The sequence below is a fragment of the Phocoena phocoena genome, chromosome 13, assembly GCF_963924675.1.
Source record: "Phocoena phocoena chromosome 13, mPhoPho1.1, whole genome shotgun sequence".
In the NCBI taxonomy this organism is placed as follows: domain Eukaryota; kingdom Metazoa; phylum Chordata; class Mammalia; order Artiodactyla; family Phocoenidae; genus Phocoena; species Phocoena phocoena.
This window is the reverse complement of record NC_089231.1, coordinates 50,062,054-50,084,795: the sequence shown is the minus strand read 5'-3', so window position 1 is coordinate 50,084,795 and position 22,742 is coordinate 50,062,054. Positions and strand designations below refer to the sequence as shown.

At 42.6% G+C, this 22,742-nt stretch overlaps 1 protein-coding gene across 5 annotated transcripts; it reads left to right on the top strand.

The window, feature by feature from the left end:
* The first annotated feature begins 1,587 nt into the window (after nucleotides 1-1,587).
* On the top strand, nucleotides 1,588-22,535 carry CABYR (calcium binding tyrosine phosphorylation regulated). 5 transcript variants are annotated; one of them, XM_065889814.1, is made up of 6 exons: nucleotides 1,588-1,623; nucleotides 4,070-4,242; nucleotides 4,335-4,388; nucleotides 17,321-17,668; nucleotides 20,627-21,228; nucleotides 22,451-22,535. In XM_065889814.1, the coding sequence occupies exons 2-5, from the start codon at nucleotides 4,095-4,097 to the stop codon at nucleotides 21,217-21,219; spliced, it is 1,143 nt and encodes a 380-aa protein (XP_065745886.1). In that variant the 5' UTR covers nucleotides 1,588-1,623; nucleotides 4,070-4,094; the 3' UTR covers nucleotides 21,220-21,228; nucleotides 22,451-22,535. The 5 variants fall into 5 exon arrangements, with proteins under 5 accessions (XP_065745886.1, XP_065745888.1, XP_065745887.1 ...); XM_065889816.1 differs by lacking the exons at nucleotides 1,588-1,623; nucleotides 22,451-22,535 and having other exon boundaries at nucleotides 4,095-4,242; nucleotides 21,104-21,219; XM_065889815.1 differs by lacking the exons at nucleotides 1,588-1,623; nucleotides 4,335-4,388; nucleotides 22,451-22,535 and having other exon boundaries at nucleotides 4,095-4,242; nucleotides 20,627-21,219.
* The last annotated feature ends 207 nt before the right edge of the window (nucleotides 22,536-22,742 follow it).

Here is a 22,742-nt window from a genome sequence, read left to right as displayed (position 1 = left end):
GGATGTCTAATGTTTGTATTTGGGGTTCTTAGCTCAGTTTCATTACACCTTTGATAGTTAAATATATTATAAACCAAACCCTCATTTCACTTTTGTTTACACTACCAAAGTGTGGTGCGGGGGCAGTGATGAGGACCGAAAAGCATACCATCTGCAGTTCTAACATCACACTTAAAAGTCTAAAAGAGAGCATTTCTTCTTTACTTTTTTTTTTTTTAATTTATTTTTGGCTAAGTTGGGTTTTCGGTGCTGCATGCGGGCTTTCTCTACTTGCGGTGAGTGGGGGCTACTCTTCGTTGCAGTGAGCGGGCTTCTCATTGCGGTGGCTTCTCGATGCAGAGCACGGGCTCTAGGCACGTGGGCTCAGTAGTTGTGGCTCGTGGGCTCTAGAGCACAGGCTCAGTAGTTGTGGCGCACGGTCTTATCTGCTCTGCGGCACGTGGGATCTTCCTGGGCCAGAACTCGAACCCGTGTCCCCTACATTGGCGGGCGGACTCCCAACCACTGCACCACCAGGGAAGCCCTTCTTCTTTTAAAACGTAACCTTCATGAGAAATGGGGGCTTGTCTGCCACATAATGGGCACTCGGTAATAATTAATGGACGGATCAATATCCTCAAAATGCCGTGTGCGGCATAGATGTAGGCTGGGGCTTCAACATTGCCTATTGCTGCAAAGTGCTCTGGAAGTCTTAATTTTTTGTAACGTAAAAATGTTTTGTCAGATCTATGCCCTGATGTTATTTAACGGTTGATTTACAGTGATTCTTGTTGCCTTTTAAACATGTGGAAATGGATGACAATGAAAGCTGCTTACGAGTCTGATCATCGTGACTGTGGTGGTATTTAATGCCCAGCACAAATAAGAACCTGAATGGGTAAAAAAGCAGAGTATTTTAAAGGAGTCAGCGTTCCTTTACTTTGGTGAAACGGAGCTGAAGTTATACACAGTCCTCGTCGACTTTGCAACCTGCCCCTGATGGTATGGTTTGGGAGGACACATCGTGCCTGAGGTATTGCAAGATCCAGAATTACGGAGAGACAGAAAGACTCAGGATCAATGCCAGATTCTCTTTCGGCAGGCGAGTTTCTCAAGGGAAGTACTGCGCTGCATGATGTTGTACTAGTGTGGTGTACATGGTGGCAGAAATTATTCTTCAAAAAGGTGACTAGAGAGCAACAGATTATAGGGGGGGGTGGCAAGAGTGGTGTTATGCGGTGGCAGTAAGATAGAACTGCCGTAAATCTATTTCTTTCCAAGCCAGCTCTTATTTTAGACTGAGAGATTCAAAGCGGAGAGGCTGTCGCCTGGACTGACTCCCGGCAGTTTGGAAACGTCAGTTTCCCACGCCCCTTTGTATTCTGCCGGAAAAGGCGAAGCCCACCACAGTGGTCTGCCGAGTTCCGGCTTTTGTCCTTTTCGGTTCCCCATTGGCTGGGGCCGCCGAGTCCCCGCCTCCTTCCGAGGCCGTCTGGAGCCTTCAGCGAGAAGGCGGGGCTTTGTGACGTAGGCGTGACGTCCCCCAGAGGTATAAAAGACACTGCCAGGTGCGCGGGTTTCTCCAGGAGCCACCCGCAAGGGGGCAAGGAGGAAGCTATTTAGAGCGTAGCCGGAAAGGAGAAGGTGGGGCAAGTCTGGAGAAAAGGCCCACCGGCCCAGCGGCAGTTAGGCCCTCGCAGTGGAGGGGTTGGTGGACGGTTCACGTGTCGGGAAGGGTGGCGGCCCCCGGAGTGGGAGGTCGGCGGGTGCCCACACCGGCCAGTGAGGCAACAACCTTCGGCCAATGCGCGTGTGGGGGACTCGGGTACGGGGTGTGGGTCGGCGGGTCCGCCGCCACCACCGCTGAACTAGTCGGTGTGGAATCTGGACGCCCGCTCTCCCAGGTCTTTCTGCCCCCTCCACCAAGCCAGCCAAACGGCAAAACAAGCACAGACCCCAGCGTAGGTGTTTAGGAAGTGAGTGGTGGGTGCCGTTGACGTTTTCTGTGGCCCCGAAGCCCCTATTCTCGCATCTTCAGCCAGAGGCACCGTTTTCCTGCTCAGGCGTTACCCCTAGGTTAGCGGGTTTGGTGTGGGGAATGTAAAATCTGTTAGTGTTTGACAAATGTGTTTTTGTCAAACACACAAGGAGAAGTTTGAGCAGAATTAGTGAGCTGTCATTTGAAACAACCCTCAGCGTCTGTACTCGTGACTTTATCCGTTGATGTAGTTGAGGATCGGTGTCACAGCGTGTCTCATCTTGTCGAGGACAGCTCTTTGTAAGGAGCTGCGTCGTAGGATGCTCCGCATCCCTGGGGCCGGGGCCCTAAACGGCTCCGCACCATTCACAAAGCCTGGGGAGGGGGAGGGGTGCGGCAAATCGAGGATCTCTGCGTGGGCGTTCTCCCCATGGTCGGTAGCACCAACTGCTGACTACAGAATGGGTGTTTTGTTAGCTCCGTCGTGGCTACCGGTAAGCCACTGTCAAATCATGACCCATCTTTCAACGTGCACTGGGGTGCAACGGATGTACTTAAAAATACATATGTGTATATATGTATATATGGACATATATATACACGTATATACGTACATATGCACACACACATATATATATATAAAATATAAATGAAGTGAATATGTATCATCCATATAATTACCGCCTATGTCCCTTAACATTTAGTATGGGGCCCTGCTACAGGTGCACTACTGGTTTTTTAAAGATGGTTTAATTCAGTAAATCTCCTGTTGAATGATACTCTGATAGTAAGTTTTCATTAGGCGATCGAATACAGTGCCCTTAATTCTCAAAGGTTTTGCTCTGGCGATATTCATTTTTTCCTGACCTTTAGGAAGATGAAATGTGCTTTTAAAATATTCAGCATTTTGCTATTAGTTGCTTTTTAATTAGAGGTTGGCCTTTTGTATAACTGCTGTAATTAAACAGTGCCCCTTGGCCCCAACAATATTGAGATATTGTTGAGGACATGGTTCATTATATCACACTATTCTTCTCTTTATGAGGACCCATAGGAGAAATTTCTCCTGGGTCTCAGTGCCCAGAAGAGCTGTGATTCTCCCAAGCAACTGATTTGGTTTTTTATCTCAGGAAACCTGAATTATTTAACCAACCATTTCCTATTATGTGATGGCTACTTGGTAATTCAGGGGGCTTGTCTTGGGACACTACCTGTGGCTTCATCCTATTTTTCCTACCATACTTTTCCCCTTAACCACTGAACTGAGTTCCTTAAATATTTAATTTTCTACTTTGTGTATGTTTATAAGCCCTCTTAAATAATTTTTTAGAATGAAACAGGACACACATACACTGACACAGTTTAGGGTGGCAATCTCTGCTGCTAAGAGTTACGGGTAAGACTGTGCAATGCCCTTGGTACCACTTAAAATCCAGAAAGCCAAAAGAAGGGAGAGAGGAAAACTATGGCAGAGGTTAAGGGAAGATACGAGAAAAGAGGTATGGATGGTGGTGGGTGGTATAATACCACAAGTTACTACTCAGATGAATATTAAAAACAAAATTAAAGTTAAAACATGTATACTTAAGGATGATCTGTGTCTGGGGATGTATTTAGAAAAGTGAGAAAAAAATACATTTTCTTGTAGAAATTCTACTTTGTAACTCTATTTGATGAATGTATAGAAAAGCCAGTTCCCATATGGTTTGGAAGGCTGTTTCTTGGACACAGATAAATGAGCTCGATTTATATTTCTTGACATTTTACTGCACAAAATATTTACTGAATTTTATAGAAACAGGTTTTGTTTGGTTTGTTTTTGTTCTTTGTTTTTAATATCATACTGGAGTTCCTGGCAGGGCTTTTCCCCTGGATTCCTTTAACAGTACTAGATTGCTCACCTGCACATAATAAGTTGTCGGTAGTATAGTTCTGTTTTTAAAACTACTGTTAACATTAGCCCATTTTACTAGAATAAATACCTAGAGATTAGAACTAAGGCTAGTGATTTTCATAGGAGATAGATTTGTTCTTAGAAGCTATAGTTAACTTGTAAATTTTTAATAAAAACCTTATATACTATTTATAAGACTTTGTGTTTCTTCATTATAGTTGAGATTACAGACATCCCGCCAGAATGATTTCTGCAAGGCCCAGACTTGTCGTACCTTATGGCCTCAAGACTCTGCTTGAGGGAGTTAGCAGAGCCATACTCAAGACCAATCCACCAAACATCACCCAGTTTGCAGCAGTTTATTTCAAAGAACTTATTGTGTTTAGAGAAGGTTTGTTATATTGCTTTATATATTTGTTGCTTTGAAAAAGAAAGCATTTTAAATTGGGAGTTTTATGTATCTGATTTCCTGTATTTCTTTAGGAAATAATTCTCTGGATGTAAAAGATCTTGTTAAACAATTTCATCAGATAAAAGGTAAGTACAGTAAGTAGTAAGAGTTTAATAAAAATCTAGTTATAAATTATTGCATCATTAAATGTATAGCATACATTTAAGCTTAAGAGTGATGCTTACAAATATTGTCTGTTTAAATAATCACACTGATGCTTTATTTTTATTATTGAATCAGTTTTTTTAAAAATCTGAGAACTGACATTTTGGAGGATTCTAAATTTTAAAATAGGAAACACTCTTCTTTTGCAAACCATTTGGTACAGTGAGACCTAGAAGAGTGTGTGTCAACTATGACTCAAGCCCTTTCCAATTTGCCTGTCTTTGAATTGAATTTTGTGGTAATACTCAAATTATAATGAGACACATCACTTAGGAACATTGTAGAAACACTATTCTTGGAAGATTATTTTAGTAGAAAAGGTTAATCACCCTTTTTTTTTTCTCCCCATGATGGTTTAAGTGCAGTCCAGCTTGGAGGACAGGACATCGATTAGGTGTCACTAACCATCTTTTCTGTTCCAAGAGTCTCTTTATGTAGTGAAGAGATAAGTTTTTCACAGAAGGTGGTCTCTGGCCTGTCCCTGTGATGTAAGGCTGTATGTCTGCTTAGAAAAACTTGTTTTACGTGTATATGTGTAAATGTCTATCTTATGTGAACATAACAACATGAAACTGAGTTGATGGAGGAGCAGTGAAGAAGTCAGGGGGGGAGAAAGGAAAAAGGCAACGTTTACACTATGAACATTTGGGAAGATCAATATAAGCAGAAGAGGATATATTAGTTAAACCCCAAGGACAGGCACACATATCTAAAAGAACGGTAAGAAAAGCTTTTGGAAGAATTTTGTGGAGAAAATGGTGACTTAAGGTGAGTGTGAGAAATAACTAAATAATGCTACATTGGCTGACCAACATTGTGAAGTGACCATAGAAAAAGTAAAGGTAGGATCAGTGAGTTTTGGCCACTTTTATTCTCTGCCACTGATGTTAATCGATAACATAGCCAAGATAGGGAGAAATTAGGGGTAGACCTAGGAAAATGTAAAAATCATGAGGGTTTGGATCTACAGTGAAAGAGACTCCCAAAACAGAAAACAAGATTAAGAATAGCAAGAGTCAGCATTTCAAGGGGCAGGAGAGTGAATCGCCATGGTTTAGGAATATTTTATTGTCTAGTCTGGGTGCTTCCCTGCAGGGTCCTGATGGCATTCTCAGCTTACCAAAGGAAAGAGGTCTGAGATTTGCTTACCACCAGCAGGATATACAGACAAATGCTGGAACACTGACCACTCTCCCCCTTCCCATGAGCCTGATCTTCCAGGCGGTCAAAGTTATTATGGCCTTTGTACTTGTGTCCTTTATACCAGGAGCTATCTTTGAGAGGACTGGCTGTGCAGGCTTGCTGTGTTTGAGAATGGTGATAAAGTCAGTGACTCTATCACTGACTCTTTATGGTTGTAAGTAACTAAGTGGTAGCCTTTGTGGCTAATCTGTTTACTGAAGAGTATACCCACCATTCAGCTTAGCAAGTAGACTAAACTGACGTGGATTTTGGTCCAGCTAGGGTAACATCTTTGAATCTCAGGGTTCAAAATTAACAGACTGAACTAATGGAGCAGCCATGCTTTCGATGGAGGTAAGGGGTAGGAGATACTGCTGCCTTTCTCCTCCAGTAACTGTAGATATCAAAGAAATTGACATAGTGTAGACTCACAGTATGGCTGTAGAAACAGATTGCTCTTTAGACAGTAGAGTAGAAACGAATGTTGCTTGTTCTTCCCCAGAGAGCTGGGGAAGGTAACACAAGGTATAACCAGAAAATATATTCAGTGTTACGGTCTAGTATCAATTGGGCTCATTTTGTCTGCCTTTTATTGTCATGCCAAATGGCTTCTTAATGGACTTCTTCATTAGTATATATAGAATGGATAAACAAGGTCCTACTGAATAGCACAGGGAACTATATTCAATAACCTGTGTTAAACCATAACGGAAAAGAATATAAAAATAATATATAACTGAATCACTTTGCTGTACAGCAGGAAAAAAAAGACAGCACCAGTTATTAGAACTTGGTGATAGAAGCAAGAGCTAAACTACCATCCCTGATGCATTGGTGCCCACTCATCTCCCAGATATCAGATGTATCCCCCAAAGTTATTTCCAGCTGGTTAGTTTGCTGCCTAGCAGCATTACTACCAAGCTGCCCGTATGCATGGAAAGTATGGAGATAAGTATATCCTGCACATACCATTTATTTTATTTAAACCCTCCATTCTGGGATTTTTCCTAGAAGGAGCCCCATTTTTGGTAGGCCTCATCATAGGACCAATAGTGTTTACCCATCTCCCCATTGCATTCAAACTTTCTTGCAAAGGCAGGTGATGAAGGAGGGAGGAGGAAAAGAACCAGACACGAGAGCAGCTTTTCTCACTTCTCTGTCATCTCTCATCTTTTCTCCCATTTTCCAGAGCCTGGCTCTATCCAGGCCTCCATTGTGGCGTTTCACCCACATGTGCTCATTTCCAAAGCAGCTCATGTAAAACACTTTCTTGGATCCTCCTCTTGTATTTTTCTGCAACTTGATTAAATAGGTCTTACTACTGGATGAATCAGTGAAAGCTTTTCTATTTCTCAGTCTTCTCAGGAGAGCTTCTTCACTAATCCACATGAATCATTGAGGGGATTTTAGAAACTCAGGCAATATTTTAAGGCAAAACTGTTGTCTCAAGTTCTACCACTTAGTATATCTAGGAAAAGAAGGAAGAAGTGGAATGGAATTTTTTGAGTAACTGTTTTGTCCTAGGCATTTACAATATGTTTTGTCAATTAAGAGAACTTTATAAGGTAGGTAACATCACTACAACTTTACTCAAGAGAAATCTGATGCTTGGGAGTAATTAGATAACTTGTAAGTTTCTAAAATATTAATCGGTAGAGTTGGGATCTAAACTTAGATCTTCCTAGTGCATGAAGATCTTCCTAGTAGTAGTAGGACTCATTAGTAGGGATCACTAGGAGCCCTCTAGAAAAACCTTTAATTTTTGAACTCGGAGTGAAATCTCAGTTCTCTTTCCCCACATTATCTCCCACTTTTCACTTCTTCCTCCTGTCAGGAAGGAGTGTACTAATTCTGATCTTTTCACCACTCCACGAAGAGGGCAGTGGTTTCTCCACGAGAGTGGTGAGATCTCAACACCACTATCACCTTCCGTCCTTTTAAGCCTAATTGAGTCTAGTTTCTAGTGTTATTCCTGTCTTGGCTTCCAAAAGAGGCAGGAAATAGCCACCTCTTTTGAAGAATCAAGAAGGCCTAGCCCACCTAGATCCCCAACTGAGTTACCTGTTAACTTTTCTAACTGACCCTGGACGTTCTTGGCATGGCCATAGAGTAGTAATTAGAGTCACAAACTGCTGCTCATCACTGAGCCCAGTTTCAATCCTTACGTAGCACCGTAACAGTTATGCATATCATTAAATATTATCTTGAGTTATATATTCATATTAGATAGTCATATGTTTTCAGTTTCTTATGCCAAATTCTATTTTTATGCCTTATAGGATTCATTACACATACTTGTAGCTATCGACTCATTAAAAAAACAAGAAATCTATTTCAGGACTATCCATACTAAATTTTATGAGGCTCTGGTGTACTCTGTACTTTCCTGGGCATTTTTTTCAAGTAAGGCTATACTGATTCCCTAAACAGGGATGAGTATTGTGTCAGAAGGACCCTCTTATTTCTGCAAGTCTTGTGTTTGCCTTGGCAGGGTGGTAATTTGTATCAAGGTTAAGAATTTTCACTTTTTTTTTTTTGACTTAAAAAAAAAGTTGTAGTGATTATCTGGCGATGTTGTTGGGAGTGGGGCTTAGGTCCTTCGTGCTTTAATGATGTGGTAAGATTAATCACTTGGGGGAGTTGTCCATACTAAAGATCGCAAATAAATCACTGAGCAAATGGTATAGTCAAGAACTGGGGTCAGATTGTCAGACTACGGACAGAAACACAGGGTCAGGATTAAGAGAGGAGGGGGCCGGGGAAGAAGCAGATAAGTAAAACCAGGAAAGCTAGGATGGTAAACCAGGCTGCCAAGGTGAGGTCAGGAGCCACAAGTAGATGTCAGTTACATGAAGGAAGGACACCTTTCTTCCTTAAGTATCTGACTCTGCTATCCAGGAACTCTGATAGCTCCATACTGTTCCAGACTCTTTAGTGTTGTAGGGGTACTTCTAAAAAATATTAAATTACTATACTCTTGATTTCAGATAACCTCTATTTTTTTCTTGTTTGCTCTGCTGATCTCTACCCATTGAAGCATTAATTTACTGTAGGGAAAAGGTAAATATAGTCTGGAGCAAGGAAGTCATTACTCAGTATTGAGTTTCCAAAGTTCGTAATAAAAAAGCTAACACTTTAGAGTTTTGCAGGAGCCTGTTTTTTCTTGGAATTTCCGAAGCTGAGTTTTGATTTAAGACTTAACATGACCAGAATCAAGTTTTTACTTTATATAAGCCATAGAGGAGGGAGGAAAAAAGATAAGATATAAGGCCATTTCCTGCTGCACAGGAAAGGGAAATGGAAAGTCCTTCTTGACAATGGGATTGTGGTGCTGGGGTGTGGGTAGTGCATGAAAAGTGCTAGGTGACATTGAAACTGGTGATAAGGAAGGTAGGTGGAATTTATGATCAGAATTCCCTAAGACTCATCAAGCAGGTGGCTTGTTCTCTGCATTCCTGGGTGCTGTCTAGAAGAATGCATGCCTCTCAGAAGCTGAGTGGTTAGCATGGTACTGCCTTTAGCACATCACCTGCTACATTCAGCTCCTGCACTGTGGTAACTGTCATGATCAGACATTCAGTAAATACTGGTTGAATAAAATAATTACATTTGAAGCAATGGATTAGAAATAATGGAGAGTGTTTCTCAGATGAGACTGAGATAATATTTCTTGTGTCCTATGGCCTGTGTGTGGCTTTTAGTGGATCCAGATGTGTTTAGATTGTCCCAGAGTGCTGACCAGCAAGTAATCCAGATGGGAAAAAGTGAAGTGACTCAACCCACTAATAGAGATCTAAGTGCAAAATGTTGAAGCTGGGAATAAAATAAACTTTCAGCTAGGCCTTAATTGCTAAAGGACCAAATTAGGAAGGGAATCTCTCAGTCCTTCAGTGAAATAAGCACACAGGCCACACATTTCACAAAGTAGAAACTTGAGTAGTAAATACAGTGAAGTCAGAGACTAGCACCCAGAACACAGGCAGTATGAGTTATGCCTCTACCAGAGGTAACTGAGAGCCAGCAGAGAAGGACAACATGTGGATCAGAGCCAGAGCTCACCACAGCACTCAGATCCCCTCTTCAGAAGTGGGGAGAACCTTTGAAAAAAAGCAATACCCAAAAAGACTGAATAATAAACCCAAAGCGACTTTTAAACTGGAAGGGACAAATATTTTTAAGTAAGACCAAATAAATTTTGCCTTTGGGAAGTAAGCATTTTAATGCAATTTGAGATCAGCTAGAGAAAGTAAAGTAATGCTTTCTGGCATGTCTAAGTTATAGTAGGTAACTTTTGATCCCTTTATAAGACCATGGCATGCAAAGCTTTCTATGAGCTAAATCTATCCTACCTTTGCAATTATCTCTTATTTCATATCTTCACAGACCTTATGCACCAGACTGACAACTTGTCATTTTTTGAAAAAGTAATTTTGATTTTGATCATTTGATTTTGGCTTATGCTAACTCCCTCCAGGAGTTCCTTTCCCTCCCATTTCTTTCAAATTCTATATATCCTTAAAGTCCAATTCAGTATTTCATTTAACAAATATTTAAATTCCTATCCATTGCCAGATACTGTGCTAGGAGGAATTGAGAGGTTTCAGTTTCAGCTATGATGAAGTAGCTAATATTGGACTTACCTTCCTATCATAAATACCCGTAAAAGCTGAAGAAATTATATAAAACAAAGTCTGGATTCTTGGGAAATGGGGTTCACAGAAATTGAGCCCCATATTCACCCCAGTGTCATTTTTCAAATTCATGGGCAGGAAAATAGAGGCCAAGCAGAGATTGGAAGTCTCTCCAGGAAGAGAGAACAGAGAAGCAGAGTTTGGAGCTACTAATGTGGCTGGGATTGGGGTGACAAAGCACCAGAGAGGAGGCATTTGCAGAGACGGATTCCCCAAAAGTCTGCAAAAATATTTCCTTTTTTTTGGTGGGGGGGCAATTTCCTAAGTGCTCATGTGTGGACTGTAAGGCTTGTGAAGGCTTAGCAGAGAAGAGCTGTTGGAAGACTGAAAGCTAGGTAGGGATTTCAGAAGTGGTACAGTGTTGGGGGAGGCTTTGGAGTTTGGGCCCAGCCAAAATGAAGAGAGTTTTCTGAAACCCTGGCAATCCAGTTGAGACCCCAGGAAGGTCACACCCTAGGAATAAAGACAATCTGCTAGGAGTAAGAACAAAGCTGAAATATGTCTATTTTAACAAAATGTAAAATGAAGTCTCAGGAGGATCAGATTTGCCATTATTAGAGTAAGACCAACACCATTTAGAAGAAAACAATATAGTCAGAGTCTCTACAATGTGTCATTTACAATTTCCAGCATACAATTAAAAACTACCATTCATTCAGAGAAGTGGGAGGAAGTGACTAATAATTAAGAACTAAAACATAAAACACTCTGTAGAAGCAGACCCAAAGAAGATCCAAATATTAGAATTACTACATAAGGACTACATTAGATGGAGAACTTCAACAGAGTAAGAATCTTAAAATAAGAAACAAATGGTTATTTCACAATTGCAAACTAAATTTTTATTAGATGGCTTTACTAGCAGAAGACAGAATTAGAAACTAAAAAACCATGGCAATAGAAAATATCCAAATTGAAGTAAGAAGAAAAACAATAAGAGTGTAAGACACATTTGTGAGACATGATCAAAGGGTCTAATATGTAATTGGATTCAGAGGAGAAAAGAGTAGATGGAAAAATATTATTTGATTGAAAGACATCAACCTACAGATTCAAAAAGTTTGGTAAACCCACAGCAGTATAAAAACAAAGAAATCCACGCTTCAGTATATCATAGTCAAACTGCTGAAAAAGACAAAATCATGAAAACAGGCAGGGCAAAAAGGCAGATTACTTTCTGGGGAAAAATCAGACAAATAGCAGATTTCTTAACAAACTACAGAAGCCAAAAGACAATGGAATGACATCTCTACAGTGCTAAAAGCAAAAAGCTGCCAACCTAGAATGAATATATATCCAGTGAATATATCCTTTAAAAATGAAAGCAAAATAAAGAGATTCTCAGGCAGACAAAAGCTGAGAGAATCCACTGCCATCAGACTTGCTCTACAAGAAATACTTCTAAAGAAGTTTATAGGCAAACAAGAAATAAAAAGGGAACTTCCTAAATCTGATAACGTGTATGCATAGAAACTTACAGCTAATGTTATACTAAATGGTGAATTTTGATCTCCCATCAAGATTAGAACCGGAATAGATATGTCTGACATCACCATTTCTATTCAACACTGTGCTGTAGATTCTAGTCAGTGCAATAAGGTCGGGGGAAAAAAGAGGTATACATATTGGAAAGGAAGAAGTAAAAGTACTTTATTCACAGATGACATGATATAGAAAATCCAAACGGATCACCTTGATAAATCTTAAGATAACATATTTAAATACCCAATGAGAAAATGGATATTAAAATGGATACATAATTCATAGAATAAAAACAGACATGGTATCTAAAAAGCAGCATACACCACAATCCCCCTCATTCACGTTGCTTTACAACTTTTTTTTTTTTTTTTTTTGCGGTACGCGGGCCTTGCACTGTTGTGGCCTCTCCCGTTGCGGAGCGCAGGCTCAGTGGCCATGGCTCACGGGCCCAGCCGCTCGGCGGCATGCGGGATCCTCCCGGACTGGGGCCCAAACCCGTGTCCCCTGCATCGGCAGGCAGACCCTCAACCACTGTGCCACCAGGGAAGCCCTCTTTTTTTTTTTTAAGATTTAATTTTTAATTTATTTTTGGCTGTGTTGGTTCTTCGTTGCTGTGCGTGGGCTTTCTCTAGTTGCAGTGAGCAAGGGCTATTCTTTGCTGCAGTGCACAGGCTTCTCCTTGCGGTGGCTTCTCTTGTTGCAGAGCACGGGCTCTAGGCACACGGGCTTCAGTAGTTGTGGCTTGCAGGCTCTAGAGCACAGGCTCAGTAGTTGTGGCACACGAGCTTAGCTGCTCTGCGGCATGTGGGATCTTCCCTGATGAGGGATCGAACCCGTGTCCCCTGCACTGGCAGGTGGAGTCTTATCCACTGCACCACCAGGGAAGTCCCTGCTTTATAACTTCTAACTTATGCCTCATATTAGGAAAGTACTCAGCTGCAAGTAACAGAAAACCGATTAGCAGTGAAAAACAAGATATCTGGAAGTGCTGTTCATTCTGCTGCTGATATTATAATAATAAAGCATCAATTATCTAGGTTCTCTGCTTTATCATTCTTAGCATATTTTGTTTGTAGCCTTATGCCACTGCTCTAGGCATTATATCCATGTATAAATCAGGAAGGAGGAGGAAGTGGTGGCATCAATGATACTTTTTTCTTTCATTAAAAAAGTAAAATCTAAGAAGTCTAGCAGACTTCCACTTCTGTCTCATTGGCCAAGGGAGACTGATAAATTTTCTGATAAGGGAAATCAGAATGCACAGGGCTGGTTTACACCTGTACTCTGCAGGGGCTCTTTGGCATCTTGGATGGGGCAGTTGTGCGGGGCCCCTTTCACACCTGCCCCTTCTCATTTAAGCTTAACAAAAATTACCTAAAAGCCACTGTATCCAATACATCTTTCAGTCACTGCACTGATCACATTGTCATCTGTTTATGTGCCTCTAACCCTAATCAGACTGTACTATTTAGGAGATTCTCCAGTGTCTATCACATAATAGGAATTAAGGATTGGTGACTAAAGAATGAATACAAGGAAGAGAAGAGAGGAAGGAGAGAAAAGAAACAGACCACCTACTTTATAGTCACTGGTGTTCCTGTCAGTTGTCCGCGGCAATCTCTGCCTCGTATCTGTGGTCAGTCTTGAGCTAGTGTTTCCTGCCTCTGCCCCAGGGGTATATATACATATATTATTCCAACACACAGTAGTTGGAATCTTCTTCTCTTTTAAAATTTTAAAACTATATGTACCTAACTTACTTCAAATTCTTGAGTCCAAGCACTCCTGTGAGTTCCCCTCCTGCAGTCCTCTCCTCTCCCCTCTCCTATTAATCACTTCTCCCATCTCCTATTATGTCCTGCTTCATATTCTCCTCTTGTCTGGGACAGCTTTCAGATTTCCCTTCAGTGCCAGACATGCCTTTTTTCCTTATTCTTCCCTGATCATGCCCCAAGCACCCCAAGTCTCCACGTGAGTTCTGCCTATTCCAAGAAATACTGTATGCTTGGAATGTATCTATCTGATTGGTTTCATGGAAAATCAGGATTCTACAGTGAGTTTTAATCAGTCATTTATTAAACTTAGAAAGAAATGTTTTAGAGGAAGAAGTGCCTTCAGTGATGTATGTAATTCTGAGAGTTCATGCAGTTTTTTGTTTTTTTTGTAGTTCAAGTAAAACCAGATTACTGACGTCATACTGAGTTCATCTTCATGAGGTTGACATGTAAGATCAACCTATAGCAAACCTAGTTTACAACTTTAAGAAATAGTTTTCTACACAAACATAATCTCAGTGTTACAAGTCGGCAATCTTTGGAACTGTTAAACAGACCTTAAAACATCAGAGAAAAGCTCTTTACCTTTTGTAATAATAGATATCAACAGGAACGCAATATAATTATGTGATAACTTGTTTGTGTATGTTTGCTAACATTCTGTCATGTATTCTAAACAAAACCAAATGGTTCATCTAGTGCTTTACATTTTCAAAAACACTGTTAAAGCTTAAGGTATTTGATCTCAACTTAATGTTACAGTGATGAAATATATCTATTAAAAATAGTATATATGACATATATGTATATATGTATATAAACAAATACATATATTATAAATGGGAAAAAACACCCTGCATTTTATCATCCAGATTATGAAATTGCCAATTAATTTTAATCAAAGCTGATTTAAAGATGTGAGGCTTATAATTTTTAATTTGATATCACATTTCAAAACTTTTTTAACTAGGTGTTGATTTATTCTTTCCCCATTTATATGTGATTTACAGTTTATAGAACACTTTTAGGTGAATGACTCCATTTAATCTCTACAAAACCTCAGTGAGGTCAGAATTAAAATCCCCATTTTGCACACCAGGAGGTTGAAGCTCAGAACCGTTGACTTGGCCATGCATCTATTCAATCACAGGACTGAACCCAGATCTTCTCATACACCTTTTTACTATGAAAAAGTTGTGGGGAAGGAAGCAACATCATAAATTCTCTGATGAGTTATGATTCCTAATTATATAATGCTTTACCTTTCCAGAATGGTTATTTAACAGGGGACTTCTAGAGGCAAAAATACTAAACCTAAAGATTAAGCTCCTAGATACAACTCTAGGTATGACAAGCCTGTGAGATACTTTGAAAAGGCTAAGTGGCCCTTTCCACAGAAGCTGAATTCCTATCGTGTAAGTGATGTATCACATGAGTCCCACGCAGGCAATCTAGGGATTGCAGTGATCTAGTCCCTAAATTGGTTGGGTTCTTGAAAACTCTCAGGGGAAATAAATCATTACTTGGGGAATTTAGGTCCTTGTGGGGGAAAAGAGTGTTGTAGAGGCCTTGAACTGCTGTGTAGGTGTCTAGGTGAGTCTAGTGAGAAGTTGGGCTTGGGCTTCGTGGTGGCTCTCCTACCTTCACTGTTCCACGGGCCTCAAATTCCTTTAGCGGTGGGTGCCTGACCTTGCCCTCGGCCTTCCCTGCCAGCCGGCCTCACTGAGGGCATCTCTCCCCACACTTGCCCCTCCCTCCTGGGGCAGCTGCTGTTCCTCTTTGCTGGTCCTGGGCTCTCGGGGCAGGGATTCTCTGACCTAGGTGATCTTTGCACCAGGCATTGAGGATGGGGCTTTCTCAGTGTTCCTGTCAGTTGTCTGCGGCAATCTCTGCCTCGTATCTGTGGTCAGTCTTGAGCTAGTGTTTCCTGCCTCTGCCCCAGGGGTAGGAAGGAGCGCTCTGTTTGCTGTTGATACAGGATTCCCCTCTGGCCTTCTACCCTGCTTCTATCTTCCACAAAAGTGCCTGTGAGTGTGAACTTCTTGTGTCTGGAGTCCCAGACTATTCCAGACAGACATCTTAGCCCACATTTGGCTTTCATCAGTTCATTAAGATTTTAGCTGATACCTTACCAGCTGGTATGGTGGTGACGTTTCCAGGCCCTGCCACAGATGAGAGAGTTCTGTGGCCCTTCTCTCCTTGGGCTGATTACTCTTTGGAAATCAGATCACTTGACTGCCTTGTGACTCTGCTCTCTGATGGGCTCACAGTTATCATTTTGACGTTTATCTGGCTTTTCCTCATTGTGATGGGCACACAGTCTTAAGCGTAAGGCCAGGCTTATTTAAACAAAATTTCCCTTATTCCTCCAGCCAGAGGATATCTTTTCCTCCTCTGAGCTTCCATAGGTCTTAAATGGTACCCTTGTTAAGTACTTGCACTTTTAACCGGTAATATCTGTATATCTTATTTCCCCTAAGCTTTATGAGGTCTTGTCCTAATAATTTTTCCATCCTCAACAATGCCTAGTGTATTTTACACACAGCACAAACAGTCAAGTGTATTAGTGGGTAAAGGGCTTTGACTGGAAATGGGTGGGGAAGTCCTGAGGAGGTGGCTGGTTAGAAAATGAGGTCATTGTTCTAGAAGCAGAGGGAGGTAAGAGTAGATGTGGCTTTTCTGTCTTTTTGAAACTTTTCTTAGCATGTGAGCGTTTGTGTGGCATCCATGTCCAGAATTAGACACCTGATTCGAGTTTACAAAAAATCAGCCGCTAATGTAGAAGGAGACCCTGGAGGACACTGTTTTTTGGAAAAGAGCTGGACCCATGAAGACATGTTTCCAAAGTTTTGACTTGAAGCAAGTATGTTCTTGTAAGGCAAATTCTCCTTTTCCTGCAGATTTCATGATATTAGGTAAATGCTTCCCCAAAGAGAGACTCCTCAGTAGAGTAAGCAGCTGTGACAGACGTCTGATGAGGTTAGACGTGTGACAAGCAGAACGCTGAGTCCAGAAGATGGTGTTACAGCAGTTTTCTAGCTCTAGGGGTTTCTGGATGTCATCAGTTGTCTTGACCTTCTAAGCCATGGTTTTTTTCCTCCTGCCTGAGGATTCACTGAGCCCTACTTCTGGAACCAGAGCTGTCTATCTGCTGCTCTTCTGGGTCAGTACTTCGGCTGCATTATCACACCTTACCAGCAGGTGCTACCATTTTTAGAATAGAAAACATGACGTTTCCTAATGTAAAAATATTCTATAGTCCCCTAGTTTTCCAGTTCATTAAGTTGAACTTTATATACCAATTTTCTTAAACTGAAGAATGCCTTTAATCATACGACAGCATTTGTTTCATTACCAAGTTACGAAGTGTTTTTTTCTTTCCCCAGTTTCGTGTGGAAGTCTGGATCAGGAGCTTTTTCCATGGACGTTTTCTGCTTACTTTTAGGCAGTTATGATCTTTCCCCTGACGCTGACCAGCTCAAGGTGGTATCTGAGTGTTAGAGTCATTTATTTCTAAGGAACTGAACCAAGTTGTCTTTTGAGTGGATAAGGACAGGAAGGTTTTGTTTTGCCCACAGTGAAGTTACAGATGTTGGAAACTAAAGCAAAACTCTTTTGTACTTGCGTATATAGTGACATTTGAAAGCTCAACCTATGCTTTCTTCATAATTCCTTTTTTGGGGAATAAGTACTTATTAACCCATCTAACTCTCATTTTTTTAGGGGAGAAGTGGTCAGAAGGAATGGCACAAGAGAAGAAACCAGAATGCATGAAAGAGCCAGAAAGAACATCTACAGTTTCCCAGGAACCTAAATGGATGGAAAAATCTACGGACACAGAGGAGGACAACATAACTGCACTGCAGTTTAGCAACAAAACCACGCAGTTCCCGTCAGTTCATGCTGAGCTGCTCTCAGAGCCCGAGGGCGCCCCTGAAGTAGCTCGTGCTCCTTCGAAACTGACCGCCCCTGAGAACGCCACCCCAGCCTCACCGCCGTCGCCAGCAGCTGTCTCGCCCGAGCTGGCCTATGTCCCCGTGGACCCAGCTCAGTTTGCTGCTCAGATGTTAGGTAATGTTTCCTCGGTTCACTCGGATCACTCTGAAATTTTAATGGTGGACGTGGCAACAAGTATGCCCGTTTCTCCCGAGGAGGTGCTGAGCTCAGAGGCTGCTGAAGATGATGTGGTGGGCACTCCTGTGCATTCTGGAGAGATGGCCGCAGTGCAGGTTCTGAGCGAGACATCTGTCCATGTAGATTTGGGTTGTGAACCTAAACACCATAAGGCTGAACCACCACTGGCTTCCTCATTCCCCTTGCAGGATGAACAAGAACCTCCTGCTCACAGTCAAGCTCCTCAGGCCCCTTTGCAGGCTGCTATTGAGGTGCCATCCACCACGCACAGAGCATCTATCTGTAAAGATGAGCCTGTGATCGAAGGAGTTACTAATGTTGAGCAAATACTGGAACAAACAGTTATCCCCTTTTCCGATCAAGCTGCTTGTCTTAAAGGAAACGAGCAGTCACCACCCCTTAGTCCCATACTTGTAGTAGGCAAGACAGCCTCACACGTGTCTGAAAAATCTGTGGGTTCTGCAAACTTTGTGCAGTTGGAGAGTGCAAAATATGACTCCTCAGTACACGTGGAGGCAGACGGCTCTGCCACAACAGTGAGCTCTGAAATATCTGTGCACCTTGAAGTGGACATCTTTGCGCTGGCCCCTGGCAGTGCTGGGCAGGAGGACTCATGGGAAAACCGTGCGTCCCAGGAGACGGAGGTCAAACCCGCGCTCTCAGGGGAAGCCGCACAAGTAGTGCGCTCAGGTGCGTCCGTAAGATCATCTAGTGGCCCCTAACCTCCTGTTCCAGGTCTTAATGAACCAGAAATCGAACCAGAATGGGAAGTAGCACCTAAACAAGGTTTGACGGAGCCAGGTAAGATAATTACTTACAGAATGAAAAACGGTGCTTCCAGTGACATCTATATTTCAGGTGACCATCTAGGTAGGCTCCCTGCAGGTTGGTCAAAAAGCTTTGTTTTTAGTAGTAGTTAAAATGCCAAACCTATTTAAAGACTTTGTTGTATCTGAGATTTTACTCTTACGAGATGAGTGATTTTAAAGCAACATCACCACTGCTTGGCCTCAAAGTTAGGTCATCTAGCACTTTCGTGTTGTTTTGGACATACCATGTGGTGAAAAATGGTAGAGCCTGTTGTCAGCTGTAAAACACGTTCATGTGATCTGGATACTCCTGCAAAACCATAACTAAGGGGTGTTGGTTTGAAATCTCTCACCTGTAAAAGTAAAATCAAATGACGACAAAGTATTTACACAGGCGATGGCATTAAAAACGTGAAAGAAATGGTGGTGCGTTTGACTGCTTTTGCGCTGAGGTGGGAGAACTCTGCAACCTGGTCTGGGGGCTGGTCAAGCCCTGACGTCCCGCCTGGGAGCTTCCCGCAGATGAGCGAGCGGCTTCATAGCTAGATGGAGAGAGGAAAGGTCAAGCTGAAGTTCTGTCACCAGGGGAGCGGGGAGGTAGCAGCAGCAGAAAGGATGGACGCGGCAAAGCTGGCCGGCTTCCCTCCCTCGGTTCCCCGACAGGCGCCCAAATCAAGCTGCTTTCTTGGCTGCCGAACTATCACTACCGCTTTCCTGTGACACAGACACGGTTTGACCTCCCATCTCGATCTAATTATGGCATTTGGTCTGCTCACCCTCCCAATCCATCTAGGCAAGTGCAGCGGCCCTTATCCGTTTAGGGAGGTGGGACGTGCAGGAACCAACCGCGCCATTCCTTTTGCAGAAACTCTCTCACCCTTGACTCTCACCAGAGCCAGAATGATAAAAAAGTGGCACAGCAGGTGTTCAGAGATCAAATTCTGTCTGGCAGTGTGACGGGGATTCTGCGCAGCTGAAAAGGCAGAGGGCCGCGTTGGAACGTAGTCCGTGGGGCTGGCATTACACTTGTGGCCTAAGCAGCGCTTCCCTCCCAAGTTGCTGTTCTCAAGTGCTTCACTATTTCCCGAGCACTAAGGGTATTTCACAAAAACCTGAAGACTGGGCTCGTGCGTATTTTTAATTAGCTTCCAGAACTATCAGTTGAAAGCATCTGAAGCTATTGAAAACACAGCTTAATTGTGTGCATAGTGTTATTTTCTTTTCCGGGGAAGAAAACAGCTGCACTGGGGATGCGTGCCGTGTTCAGAGGGTGGCCCAGCACAGCTGGGCCAAGTGCAGCTCCTCCATCAGGAGCCTCTGCTCCTCCGTCCCAGCTTCTGGGACTCGTTCTCCAAGACGGCACTGTCTTCAATTAGGCAAGTCTAACTTGACACGGTAGATGCCTTGGTGTAAGTAGACGGACGGCCCTCCGAGACCTCTTTTTACTTAAAGATCCACTGTGCGACCAACCAGCCTTCTACTGCCACCCAGGACCTATGATTTCAAGCCTTGCCGAAGAGGGAGCAGTGCTCTCAGGTTCCGAGTCCTAGATTATGTGATGTTTTGTGTGCAGTGACAAACTGATGGGAGACGATGCCGCCTGCAAAGGGCCAGAGGTCCTTGATTATGTGATCAAAAGATGACACGTAGTGCTGACTTCTTCCGTAAAGAGAACAATCACTATGCAGACACATCAGTGCCTTTTTTAATGCTTTTTTCAATGGCTTAACACACTCTTCAGTTGATTTTTTTGGTAGAGCCAGAATTGTTGATTCTCCATTTCCTCTGAGGACCCTGCAGAAGCCATGTCTACAGTTAAGTTCCTGGAAACAGCAACTTAGAATGAGATTGCTTCTCAGCCACAACCCTAGTGTCCGTGCCACTGGCTATCACAACACTGTTCTCGTTTTTGACTGTAGAGAATCTCTTTTCTTTCACATTACCAAACACATTTAGCCCTCTCTATAGCATGCTTTATGGCACATATTACTACAGCTGTTTGTTTATATGTAAAAAAACCATTTCTGTGCATAGCGCCTGATACAGAGACCAAATCTTTAACACCTGCAAATTTTTTTTTTTATAGCAATAGCAGCAAGCGAAGCAGGACAACCACCACCATATTCTAACATGTGGACCCTTTATTGTCTAACTGATATGAGTCAACAAAGTCGCCCATCACCACCACCTGCACCTGGGCCTTTCCCCCAGGCAACCCTCTATTTACCTAATTCTAAGGATCCACAGTTTCTGCAGCATCCACCAAAAGTTACTTCTCCAACTTACGGGATGATGGACAGCAAGAAGACCAGTGCCCCGCCTTTTATTTTAGTGGGCTCAAATGTTCAGGAAGCACAGGATTGGAAGCCTGTTCCTGGACACGCTGTTTCCCAGTCAGATGCCTTGAAGAGATACGCTGCAGTGCAAGTACCCATTGCTGTTCCTGCAGATCAGAAATTCCAGAAACACACCCCCAATCCCCAGAATGCTAATCCTCCTACAAGTGGACAAGATGTCCCCAGACCACAAAGTCCAGTTTTTCTTTCTGTCGCTTTCCCAGTAGAAGATGTAGCCAAAAAGCGTTCAGGATTTGGTGACAAATGTCCTCCCTTTGGAAGTTACGGTATTGCTGGAGAAATAACTGTGACTACTGCCAATGTTCGCAGAGCAGAAACTTGAAACTGGCAGGTAAATTCTCTTCCCATGATATGTGGGCCTTAACACACTTGAGTTTTCAAGCAGGTTGATCTGTTGACCTAGAGACTGAGGTATTTTAAGACACTGAATGGAGACACGCAGTGCCCCCACCTCCCTACCACGTTACGACTCAGCGCACAGCAGGCGCACTGTGCCGCACGCCAAGGGTCTGGTGCCTAAAACACATAACCAAGCGACCACCTCAGCCACCTCTGAAAACCTGGCGTTGTGTTGAGCCCCGTAGAAGATGCCAAAGGGATGGATTAACATACAGATAAGACAGTCTCGTGTGGGAATTTTATAGTCTAGTTGGCAGGTTTCAGGGGCGGGGAGGACAAGGTGAGAGATTATATATGGAGCACCCAGTCAATGCGGTAAGCCTGCTCCCTTGTACAGTGAATACTTACAGCAGAATGGATAGGTTGGAAACACATTCATGAGCTAAAGGGACAAGTGGTGTTAACCATAGATAAGTTTTTATCACTCACAAATCATTAAAAAATTTTTATTCAACCAGTACTTACTACCACATACAGCACTAGCCTCTCCTTCCCCAGGTGTGTACGTACAGCAGAGCAAGCAAAACATGCGGCCACACCTTAGAAAAGTAAATGATACGTGAAGTATTTATTAGGAAGAAAACCAGTAGTACTGATCCAGGCCCTCTATTAGATGGGGTGTTCAGGCATAGATGTAAACTGACGTCTGCACAGGAGAAGGAGGCCAAGGGCAGGAAAAAGCATGGGGCTTAAGACTCTGCAAGTTGGCCGCAAGGAGACAGGCTGGGAGGAGCTGGGGAGAGCACATACGGTGAAGTCAGACGTGAAGAGGGGACCACGTAACTCAGGGCCCTGCCTCCCAAACGAAGAGACTGGGGCTGAAAGTTCAGTGGGGAGCCAGAAGAATGACAGCAGCTGCATGTCTCACTGACAAAGCTAGATTTCAGTTTTAGGCAGGTTCAAGTACCACAGTTACCATACTTAAGGAGACTTCTGAAAATATCTTAGGACTATGAGCCTTTAGACTTCTAGTGGAACTGTCAAAATGGCCATTTTGGGCATGAGGTGCTAGGATATCTTAGTGCACGTGCACGGATAACATAGTTAAGAGCTTAGCAGGAGAGCAGGCTAGAACTTGCATTTCTGATCATCCACTCATTTTACATGTTCAGTTTTATGATTAAACAAGTCACTATTTACATTATTCCTAACAGGTGCCGAAGATGACACTGTTTGAGCTGACCTTCAAGGTGGAGTCTGCCACCAAGCGTAATATATCAATAAACTTCATGCAAGCATAAAACCTCGTCGCCTTGCTTATTTTATAATTTAGGCAGTGTACAAACATCTGAACACAACAGGTCCTAAATATTTTCAGACTTGTGATATGACACAATAGCATTTTCCAATGCTCATATACATTGTAAAAAAAAAAACTTTCCACTCTAGCGATTTTCTACCAAGGTATTCCACTTGGTACTTCTGTATTTGGCATTCACACCAAGT

Excerpts from the sequence above, each read along its gene's own strand:
- CABYR (XM_065889812.1), top strand. The coding sequence starts at position 4,095 with ATGATTTCTGCAAGGCCCAGACTTGTCGTACCTTATGGCCTCAAGACT. Across the intron at positions 4,243-4,334 it reads ACTTATTGTGTTTAGAGAAG|GAAATAATTCTCTGGATGTA; the intron begins GTTTGTTATATT and ends GTATTTCTTTAG. Across the intron at positions 4,389-17,320 it reads ACAATTTCATCAGATAAAAG|GGGAGAAGTGGTCAGAAGGA; the intron begins GTAAGTACAGTA and ends TCATTTTTTTAG.